The sequence below is a fragment of the Choloepus didactylus genome, chromosome 15, assembly GCF_015220235.1.
Source record: "Choloepus didactylus isolate mChoDid1 chromosome 15, mChoDid1.pri, whole genome shotgun sequence".
Lineage (NCBI taxonomy): Eukaryota > Metazoa > Chordata > Mammalia > Pilosa > Megalonychidae > Choloepus > Choloepus didactylus.
Genome location: NC_051321.1, coordinates 32,515,965 through 32,526,589, shown reverse-complemented (window position 1 = coordinate 32,526,589; position 10,625 = coordinate 32,515,965). Strand labels below are relative to the sequence as shown.

Genomic DNA, 10,625 nt, shown 5'->3' with positions numbered 1-10,625 from the left:
TGCAGCTTTGTCCTCAGATTGTCACACTTGTCTGGTAGGAGGGGACAGTGAGGTGACTGCTTTGGTACTCTAGCAGTTCCTCAACTGTGGATGAGTTTTAGACAAAACTCACCAATCTCCTGCAGCCTAACTACTCAGGCTGTAAATATGGCCCAGATACCTGCAGACATTACAGCCTGTGTGTTCCCACCGGCTGCTTTGGGTGTATGGAGGGAGGGAGCCCGTGGTGCCTCCCTGCAGTACAGGCCAACTTCCTGTTTGTGCCTGTGGGTGGGACTTTATGAGTCTAAGGGAAGTCTGGCTATGCCCTGTGGAGGCTAGAACCGGCAGGCCTCACCTGGGCAGGCACCTATTCCAGGGAAGGGGGTGGTGCTCATTCTGCTTCAGCAGACCAAGTTGGTGGGGGTGGGGGTGCTGTTTTTGGTGAAACCCGAGCTTTCTTTGCTTCCCAGGGCTTTTCCCTGTGTTTGGGGAGTGGGATGAGAGTAGACCCGGCTGTGCTCCCTAAGGAGGGGTTTGGGGTGGGATGGCAGTATCAAGTCCTATAATCAGTTTGGTTAGGGCAGCCAGGTAGTTTAGCTCTGGGTCACGTGCTGCTCGCCCCTTCCCCAGGTCAAAGCCAAGTCCAGGAAGCCGTGAAGTGAGGGGCCAGAAGGGCAGACTCGAGGCACCGTCCAACCACTGGGTCGGCTGTTGAGGGGGTGCCGGGCAGACCACTCCCCTCCCTGGGTCGGGGGCGCGGCCTCAGCGGCCCCGCCCCGCTTCACCGGGCCGGGCCAGGCGGGCAAAAGGAGCCGGGATCCCGGAGCGGGCTTGGGAGCTGGCGGGTCTGCGGCGAAGAGGTGTCCGCGCTGGAGCAGGCGCGGGGCAAGAGCTGGAGCTGCGGCGCAGGTGGCGTTTGGTGAGTGGCGGGGCCGCAGAGGTGGAGGAACACCCGCCTCCCGCACGTTCCCGCTCGGGAGCGAACTTTCCCGGTCTGGGAAGCTGGAGATTGGGGCGGAGTGGGGTCTGCATCCTGTGGGACTCAGGGGAGGGAGTCTGAATAGGAGGCGACACAGAAACTCACACTGGCGGGCCCACACACGCGTGCACACTGACCCACGCGCGTACTTGAGACACACGTGCACTCAGGAACGGATGCACCCAGCGGGTTATCCTTGCAGTCGCAGGAGCACGCCGCCGGCCCGCGCGGACCCCCAGCGGCAGTGCGCTCTGTTGTCGCGTACTTGGCGGGGGTGGGGAAGAGGGGCCGCCCCATGACCGCCGACGGGGGCGGGTCGGGTGGGACGCATCCGGAGGTTCCTGCTTCCCGGCCGCCTGCAGGTGAAGACTAAGACGTAAACAGGCGCCGAGCACGTGATCGCGCAGCAGCCAAGTGGCTGTGCTTCCCCCACCCCCGCCACAGGCCCGGGACCGCCCTCTCCAGTTCGGGGCGAGTCTGCTTGGTCCCACGCCGGCCGTACTCCATGCTACGCCTCGAGCCTGGAGCGGTGATGAGCCCTTCCCCAGAAAAGGGAGCACAACGCCCCCTGGAGCTGGGGTGGCTCAGAGGACGGGAGGCTGCTGGGCTAGGATGGGGTTACCTGGGCTCCTCGCCCTCCTTCCCCTGAACACATTCATGGTATCCCCATCCCTGAAGGTATCGGAGCGGGCCTTCTCCTTGATGGCAATGGGCAGTTGCCTCTCCACCGTCCCTTACCTCTAGCCCAGGGAGCAGCTGCCTGAGCGTCTGAGAATCCCCTTCCTACCAACCCACCCTCCTCTTGCAGGACTGGGAGCTCCTCCCTGCATTGTAGGAGCAGAATGCCCACCCGTGTAAGAGTGGAAGTCCCCAACCCCGCCGAGTGAATGCATGAGTGTAAACACCCTTCCATACTACCCCTTTTAGTAGAGAGGAGGATGAGCGCCAGCCGCCAGCCCGGGGGAATGCGGGAGCCGGCCGCGGCCTTCTGCCCCCTCCCCCCTCGCGCACGCACACGCGGAGCCCAGCTGCTGCCCGAGCTTCGGAGCCGGCTGCCGGGAAGGGGCGGAGGCTCTGGATGCCCCAGGAGGCTGGGATCAGGGCAAGGCAGAAGAGGGGTACTCTAGTGGGGAGCGGGTTTATGTCTGGTTCTTGTGAGCCTGAGGTTCTGGGGTGAGCCTGAGGGTGGCTGGGCTGTGTTTCCCTTTCCAGGGAAAAAGAAAGAAAAACAACCCTTTCCATGGAGCTAAAAATAGAACTGAGCGCCGGCCAGGGCTGTGGCCTGGAAGGTGGGGTGTGGGGGGGATGCTCCTTCCTGGGGCGGAGCGAGCTCTGGCAGGCCTTGGCCCTGGGGGAGGCGGGGAGGGGGGCTATCCTTGCCCAGGGTCCAGGCATCAGCTGACCTGACCAAGTCACGGAGACCCCTACGGGAAAGTGTGTGGAAGGATATGTTTGTGAAACATCATGTGTACGTGTGCGAAGCTATCTTGTATGAGCAACTGTGAACGACTGCCAATGTGCGAAAGATGGTTAGGAGACTGAGTGTATTTAAGATTGTGACTAGACGTGAAAGACTGTGCCAAACAAGGCGTGTGACACCTTGTGCCTCTGTGTGTGAGTTGGCCTGAAAGGTTAGTGGGAGAAGGAACATGAGACGGTGTGATGGATGAGACTGTGTGTGGGTGTTAAGAAGATTGTGTTTGTTTGCAAGAGGCTGAGAATATTTGTGACCCTGGGAAAGACTGGAATGTTGTCTCCTGTGAGGCTGGTGTAGGTTTGGAAGGGGTCACCCCAGTGATTGTTGAGGGGTCTGGGGCTGCCTGTCTTCGAGCTTAGAAAATGTCTCTGAAAGAAGGTTGGGGAGCATAGAGTCGCGCCGGCGCAGATCTGGGCTGGCGGGGGAGAGGGCAGTTCTGGAGAGAGGGATGGGGGCGAGGGCGACTGGGTGTGTTCTCCCAACGGGCCGCCAGGTGGCGCCGCCTCTGCAAATCCAAGTGTACCGCCCTCAACACACTGGGGGCGGGGCAGGCACCCACCGAGCCTCGCCCCCAGACTTGTGCCGGGGCGCAGGGCCCCGGCAGCCGGTGGAGGGCGGGAGGTGCAGCGGACCCTCGGCCTCCCCATCTGGACTTTGAAGCTGGAGTGTGTCTTGGGGAGAGCCTTCGACTAGAGAAGCGAATGGGGGCGGGGCGGCCGCCGCCGTGCCTGACTCTTTGTGCTGGAACAATGACCAGCTGCTGCCGGTCCTCAGGCCCGGGCGCGGGGAGACAGTGACCCACCGCCGCCGAGTCCTGAGCCCACCGAACCCCCAGACCCCAGGCTCAAAGGGAGGGCTCCTGATTCCCTCTTTACAGCTCCTGCGTGCGCCCCGCCGGACACGCGTGACGTGGAGGTGCCTGCGCCTGTCTGCGCCCCGGCGGCGGGGCCGCCCCTCGAGCCCCTCCCCCCGCGCTGTCCCGCCCACTCGGCCCGGGCTGGGGCTGGCCGGGCGGGCGGGGGGCGCCACGGAGGCGGGGCCGGGGCCGGGTAGGGCCGGGCCGCCCGAGTGGCCGTGCGCGGGCTGGAGCCATGTTGCGCGGCGGTGGAGCGCTGGGGGCGGCCCGGGGCTGAGCATGGAGCAGCGCGGCGGAGGTGAGGGGGGGGGGTCGGGACTGGGAGGTGGTGGTGGGGCGCCCCCAACTTCTGCGCTGTGGAGGTCCAGTGGGGAGCCGGCATTCCACAGCTGCCCGTACTTTATGGAAGCCAGGGGAGGAGCAGGGGAATGGAGGGCTCTGGGGACTCTTGAGGGTGGGTTGGGGGCTCCCGGCTTCCTGTCGCGGGATGGGAACTCGTGATCCCAGACTTGATCTTGCTTGACCGGTCTCTGGAGTTTGGGTCGTGGGAGACTTTCCCCAACTCTTCAGCCCCCAAAACTGAGGTCTGTGGGAACCGGGACCTCTCTGGCCCTGGGTGAACCCCAGCCTTCAGCGCCCCCAGCCCACTGAAAGGGAGGTCCCTGTGCCGGAGTGATTACTCAGGGAGCCCTGGAGAGGTGGGGAGGGTTAGGGGTTCCCATTTCCCACAGCCACAAACGCATTTCTCAAAATGGAGCCTCCGCTTGCCCCTCCTTCTCTCTCCGCCCCAAGAGCGGGAGCCGGTGGCCGGGCCTGGCTTTCCAGACGCCTGGCTCTCCCTGGACGCCCGGCTCTCAGGGTCCAGCTTTGTGTCCTCTGGGTTCAGGGACCTCCAGCAACGTGGGGTTCAGGGGCTCCGACTCACTGGGTCTGCCTGTCTCCTTGTCTGACCCTCCCGGCCTCTCCCAGTCTTTGTCTCCTGTGTTTTGGGCCCCTGTGTGTCTCTCTGTCTCCTCCCTTCAGTTTTCACTTTCTCAATGCTCACTGAAGTGGGAAGCTGCAGGGAGATGCAAATCGAGGTGCAAGCCCCCATTGCCCTCTAAGAAGCCCCTTCCTCACTGTTCTGTCCATGCCCTGGAGTGGCCCTGAAGGGGGAGAGGAGTTGAAGGAGGGAGGCGCCCAGAGCCTGGGCCCTGCAGAGGGGCCTAAGATTGTTCCCTGGACACTGCTCACCCCCCATCCCCAGCTTCAGCTCCTCCCCCTGCCTGCACACCTTCCTGGCTTTCAGTGTCTTTTAACTTGGGGGCGGGGTGAATTAATGGAGAAAGAAGGAGAAAAGATCAGGCAGATAATGTATCTCACCTCTCCTTGCTCTTTAGTTGGGGGGCGAAGCAGGCTGCCACACACCCAGTTGGCTCTGCATGCCACCCATGCTCCCACCTGCTGCCATACATGCCCAGTCACTCATACACCCCTCGATAAATGCTTGTACACTCGCCTTCCTAGTCATACACATGCTCGTATAAGCTATACACAAGTTCACATGTAAACTTCGTGTATATGAACGTACCGGTACAGCTGTCCAAACATATTCTCTGATATATTCATACTCATACACCACAAATTCACTTCAATGTATGCATTCATAATGTTCACATACTTTCTAATAGGCACTTTTTATTTACATATCTGCTTTTGTAAGACATGAATTCATATGTATGCTAATGCGTATATGAATGTACTGATACCCACACACTCATCCACGATGTTTTCACTCACATTTCCACTCATATACACACAGTGCTCCATTTTATGCACACAGTCCTACTCCCACACAATTCTCTGTCCACTTCTTGGCCCCCGCTCTGCATGATGACTTCAGCAGATGCCTAAGTCCTGGTCATCAGCCTCGATTGGGGCGGGAGTTCCGGGTGGAGACTGCTGTCCCTTTCCAGGAAGGAGCAGGGTCTGGGGAGGTGGAGCCCTCTTGTCTGGGCTCCAGAGAAGTAAGATCTTGGAACAGCTGCCAGAGGTGATGGTGGGGCCTTTGGTTTGGAAGGAGGTGTTGAAGGAGGGGTTCTGCCTTCATCCTATCAGGGTTACTCTGGAGAACCATCTACAGCTGGAAGATTTCCTAGAGGTTTGCAGTGGGGCAGGGACTGTGTAGGCTCCTTTAGGCATGGCCGATTAGGTGTGGGGAGGCTACTTGTCATAGAAACAAGCATGAGCCTCCATCTACCTCTGGGGGACAGGACACCCCAGAAGGCCGCTGTGGGCTCCCTAAGAGCTCTGGGTTTCTTGTTTGGCCAGCTCCACCCTAGCTGCCTCTCTGTCTGGGAGAAACTGAGGCCCAGCTGGGGGAGGCTGGGCAGTGCCTGGCCTTGGCTCTTTGTTCCCTAATTACCATCTGAGTTGTTGATGGCATCCCTGAGGTTGCGTCTGCCCAAACTGCCCTGCAATGAGGCCATCTGTCCCAGGGGACCAGGGTCCTCTGCAGGGAGCTAGCCTGAGTCCTGGCCTCTATGGGAGGTACAAGTTTGGGCTTGGACCTTGGCCTGGACTTTGCTGCTACGTGACCCTGCGCAACCACCCAGGCCACCCATCCCCCACATCATCTGCTCTGTGGACTCAGAGCTGGGCAGTGGTCTGGGGCCCAGGGAAACTTGAGGTTCATGCTGATGCTTGGAGGGGGAGCTTTAGGGAGGGATCAGGGCTGGTTATTAATGAGGGGTGGGGTTGTTTAGCCTGGGGCAAGGGGTCGGGAGGGTACTCAGGGCCTGTTGTAGGGAGGAGGCTCAAGACATCTGAAGTAGGGAGGGACTGACACCACCACTCTGTCCATAGGTTGCCCTGGAGGCCCTTGGCCAGGCCTAGGTCTCTGCTGCCATGGCCATTGTGCAGACTCTGCCTGTACCCCTGGAGCCCACTCCTGAAGCCACCAGTGCCCTCCAAGCTCCAGCCATGGGCAGCGTGAGCAGCCTCATCTCAGGCCGGCCCTGCCCTGGAGGGCCAGCTCCTCCCCGCCACCACGGCCCCTCTGGGCCCACCTTCTTCCGCCAGCAGGATGGGCTGCTGCGGGGTGGCTATGGGGCACAGGAGCCGCTGTGCCCAGCTGTACCCCCCAGGAAGGCTGTCCCTGGGACCACCTTCACCTACATCAACGAGGACTTCCGGACAGAGTCACCGCCCAGCCCAAGCAGTGATGTGGAGGATGCCCGGGAGCAGCAGGCACGCCATGCCCACCTCCGTGGCCCACCGCCCAAGCTCATCCCTGTCTCTGGGAAGCTGGAGAAGGTGAGGACCAACCCTTCCTTCGGGGGCAGGGGCGAGTCAGGAGCCCCCTGGGGAAGCAGGAATTTGGAGACCTATTTGGAGAAAAGAGCATGAGCTTTAGATTTACCAGACTTGGTTTCTAATCCCAGCTCTGCCTCATTCTGGCTGTGGTGACCTCAGGAAAGTTACTTAACCTCTCTGAGCCTCCGTTTCTGTATCTGGAAAATGGAGATACTAGGTTAGCTCTCCTAGTATAGTTGTGCGAATTGATTCAAATAATGTAGATAAAGTGTCTAGCATAGACCCTGGCACAGCATGTATTCAGTAAATGTTAGCTGCTTAAGTCAACTGTGTGTTTGACTTGGGGCAAGTCCTTGAAACTCACTGAGTCTGCATCTCCTTATGTGGAATATGCAGATAGTGATGCAGTTCTGCTCATCTGTTTATTGTAGGGATTAGAGATGAAACTTTTAAGGCTGACATTCAGTGGTAGGCCCTCAGCCAATGGTAGCAATTGTTATTAATTGGTGGGGATTGGAACCCCAGATGGGAGGACAGGGACTGCGATAAGGGCTTTCAAAGATTGGGCAGCTCATCCCCAGTGTCATGTGGCCACTCATTTCAGAACATGGAGAAAATCCTGATCCGCCCAACAGCCTTCAAGCCAGTGCTGCCCAAGCCTCGAGGGGCACCATCCCTACCTAACTTCCTGGGTCCTCGGGCCACTGGGCTCTCTGGGAGCCAGGGCAGCCTGACACAGCTGTTTGGCGGCCCTGCCTCCTCCTCCTCCTCTTCCTCCTCCTCCTCGGCTGCCGACAAGCCCCTGGCCCTGAGTGGCTGGGCCAGCGGGTGCCCATCGGGGACACTGTCTGACTCCGGCCGGAACTCACTGTCCAGCCTGCCCACCTACAGCACCGGGGGCGCCGACCCGGCCACCAACTCCCCTGGCGGGCACCTGCCCTCCCATGGCCCTGGGCGGGGGGCACTACCTGGTCCAGCCCGAGGGGCCCCCACTGGGCCCTCCCACTCGGACAGTGGCCGATCCTCCTCCAGCAAGAGCACGGGCTCCCTGGGGGGCCGCGTGGCCGGGGGGCTGTTGGGCAGCGGGCCTCGGGCCTCCCCTGACAGCAGCTCCTGTGGGGAGCGCTCTCCCCCACCCCCACCCCCTCCACCCCCCTCCGGTGAGGCCCTGCTGCACTGTGTCCTGGAAGGAAAGCTCCGAGATCGGGAGGCAGAGCTGCAGCAGCTGCAGGACAGTCTGGATGAGAGCAAGGTGACGGCGTGCCAGGTGTGGCCAGCTGCAATAATGGGGGCTGGGGAGGGGCGTGGCAGAGCATCCAGAGGTGCTGGGAATCCAAGAAGCATTTCCGTTTGTGCTGAAGGTGGGAGTGGGGTGGGTGGTTGTTGGGCAGTCGTAGCTGTGATCCCACCCCCACCCCACTTCTGGTGTAACCTGTAGAGTGGTGAGTCCGATTGCGTGGATTCAAGTCTAGCACTGGACTTGAGCAAGTTACTTACCCTTACTGAGCCTCACTTCCCTCATCTATAAATGGGGATATTTCTGGTTTCAGAGAGTTATTATGAGGATTAAATAAGGCAAAGAGTATAAAGTGCTTAGAATAATGCCTGGCACCTAGGAGGTGCTATGTGAGGGCTTGATGTTTTCCATGACTTATAACTATAGTGTCATAGTTACTATTGTTGTTTACAGTGGACTCTACCCTCCCTGGGCCCAGGGGAGTGGACCGTCAGATTGGTCAGTAAGTGGGGAGTCGGGGGCAGCCAGGGTTCCGGGTCTGGGGAGCTGCCCAGGACCCAGTCTGCTTCTCGCCTGCAGGTGTACGAGGAGAGGCAGCGGCACTGGCAGCGAGACCGTGAGGCCCTGCGAGAAGATTCCGCTGCCCAGGCACAGCAGGCAGCTCAGCGGGCACAGCGGGCCCAACAGCTGCTGCAGCTGCAGGTGTTCCAGCTGCAGCAGGAGAAGCGGCAGCTGCAGGACGACTTTGCACAGCTGCTGCAGGAGCGCGAGCAGCTGGAGCGGCGCTGTGCCACCTTCGAGCGGGAGCAGCGGGAGCTTGGGCCACGGCTTGAGGAGACCAAGTGGGAGGTGGGCCAGACCCGGAGAGGTGGGGAGCAGGGTCACAAAGGGACAAGCCCTAGAGAGAAGGGCCCAGCCACACAACCCCTCAATCTGCCACCTACAGAGGGCACCCCCTTCCTCACCTCTGTGGGATGAGGACCCCCCCTTTGGTGTCCCTTTGTGGGTAGGCTTCTTCTCTGATCTGGTCTAGTGCCCATGTAGCAGGAATGTTCCTGTCCCAGCCACCTTCTGACCAATAGTAAGAACAAGAATGTAGCGCTTGCTATGGGCTGTGCACTAGTCTAAGCATGTCACCTACAGTTTTTGTGTAATCCTTGCAACAATGCTATGGAGTAGATACTATTAATATCCCCATTTTATAGATGGGGAAACTGGGGCCCAGAAAGGCTGGAGCACAAAATCACACCTGCCAAGTGGCAGAGCTGAGATTTGAACACAGGCAGAATGGCTCCGACTGCACTGCCTCTCAGCTGGAAATGTGGGCACTGCCCTCGAATGCTCCTATTCCTGCAGCACCTGCCAGTGCCCAGTCCTCAGGGCTAGGCAATGCTTCCATGGTGTCCCATGATTTAAAGACAGAAGCTTTGAAGGAAAAAGATAGGGATCTGAGCTCCACTCTAGCCATTTACTACCTGTATGACCTTGGACATGTCACTACTCTTGCCTTGGCCTCCCTATCCATAAAATGGGGATGAATGAGCCTCCTCTCCCCAAATGCCCAGGATGGTACTCAGGGCTTGACCCCCCAGGGAGAGCCCTTCTCACTGTCCTTTCTGACCCCCTCCCACCCCCAGGTGTGCCAGAAGTCAGGCGAAATCTCCCTGTTGAAGCAGCAACTGAAGGAGTCTCAGGCAGAGCTGGTGCAGAAGGGCAGTGAGCTGGTGGCCCTGCGGGTGGCACTGCGGGAGGCCCGGGCTGCCCTGCGGGTCAGTGAGGGCCGGGCACGGGGCCTGCAGGAGGCGGCCCGGGCACGAGAGCTGGAGCTGGAGGCCTGTTCCCAGGAGTTGCGGCGGCACCGCCAGGAGGCTGAGCGGCTGCGGGAGAAAGCTGGGCAGTTGGATGCTGAGGCCACTGGACTCCGGGACCCCCCTGGGCCACCAGCAGCCACCGACCCATTCCTCCTGGCTGAGAGTGATGAGGCCAAGGTGCAGCGGGCGGCAGCTGGGGTGGGGGGCAGCCTGCAGGCCCAGGTGGAACGGCTGCGGGCAGAGCTGCAGCGAGAGCGGCGGCGGGGCGAGGAGCAACGGGACAGCTTCGAGGGCGAGCGTATGGCCTGGCAGGCAGAGAAGGAGCAGGTGATCCGCTACCAGAAGCAGCTGCAGCACAACTACATCCAGATGTACCGGCGCAACCGGCAACTGGAGCAAGAGCTACAGCAGCTCAGCCTGGAGCTGGAGGCCCGTGAGCTTGCCGACCTGGGTCTGGCTGAGCCAGCTCCCTGCATCTGCCTGGAGGAGATCACTGCCACTGAAATCTAGGGCCCCTGGCATGCAGCCCTGCAGAGCTCTGCCAAAGGGGAGCAGCAGCCTCCTATCTACTCAGGCCCCAAGGTTCACTGAGGCCCCAAGGTCTGAGGGCCCCAGTGCCACTTGTCCCCCAGGATCCAGGCCTCTGGTCTCTGCCAAGAACTTGGCATGGCCCCATGGCTTGGAGAAGCAAGGTCAGACCCTGTGAAGGTCCCCATGTTCACTGTCACCTACTCACCACCTGTTTCACTCCCCAGCTGCTGCCAGTGCCACTCTGCCAACCCCACTCACCCCCAGATGCTTGCCAGCCCACCCAGGGGAGCTGGGAAGAGGAAGGGGGCTTCCTCATTTCCACATTCTTCCCCACCCCAAAGCCAGACAGAGCCAGATGGCGCCAGCTGCTCCAGATGTGCCTGCCCCCACCCTGCCCACATTGGGGGACAGGGCTGGGCCTGGGGTCTGATCCCCAGGTTCCAGCTCTGCAGCCTCTC

General features: G+C 60.4%; 1 protein-coding gene across 7 annotated transcripts; it reads left to right on the top strand.

Annotated features, from left to right (window-relative positions):
- Nucleotides 1–477: 477 nt before the first annotated feature.
- LZTS2 (leucine zipper tumor suppressor 2) lies at nucleotides 478–10,295 on the top strand. 7 transcript variants are annotated; one of them, XM_037804207.1, is made up of 6 exons: nucleotides 3,448–3,592; nucleotides 6,139–6,588; nucleotides 7,193–7,840; nucleotides 8,279–8,323; nucleotides 8,405–8,674; nucleotides 9,463–10,295. In XM_037804207.1, the coding sequence occupies exons 2-6, from the start codon at nucleotides 6,181–6,183 to the stop codon at nucleotides 10,144–10,146; spliced, it is 2,055 nt and encodes a 684-aa protein (XP_037660135.1). In that variant the 5' UTR covers nucleotides 3,448–3,592; nucleotides 6,139–6,180; the 3' UTR covers nucleotides 10,147–10,295. The 7 variants fall into 7 exon arrangements, with proteins under 7 accessions (XP_037660132.1, XP_037660135.1, XP_037660134.1 ...); XM_037804206.1 differs by having other exon boundaries at nucleotides 7,193–7,855; XM_037804204.1 differs by lacking the exon at nucleotides 3,448–3,592 and adding an exon at nucleotides 478–901 and having other exon boundaries at nucleotides 7,193–7,855; nucleotides 8,279–8,674.
- The last annotated feature ends 330 nt before the right edge of the window (nucleotides 10,296–10,625 follow it).

Bases quoted from the DNA above. Each gene is read 5' to 3' on its own strand.
- LZTS2 (XM_037804204.1), top strand. From the start codon at position 6,181: ATGGCCATTGTGCAGACTCTGCCTGTACCCCTGGAGCCCACTCCTGAA. The intron at 6,589-7,192 runs GTGAGGACCAAC...CACTCATTTCAG, and splicing joins TCTCTGGGAAGCTGGAGAAG to AACATGGAGAAAATCCTGAT. The intron at 8,675-9,462 runs GTGGGCCAGACC...TCCCACCCCCAG, and splicing joins TTGAGGAGACCAAGTGGGAG to GTGTGCCAGAAGTCAGGCGA.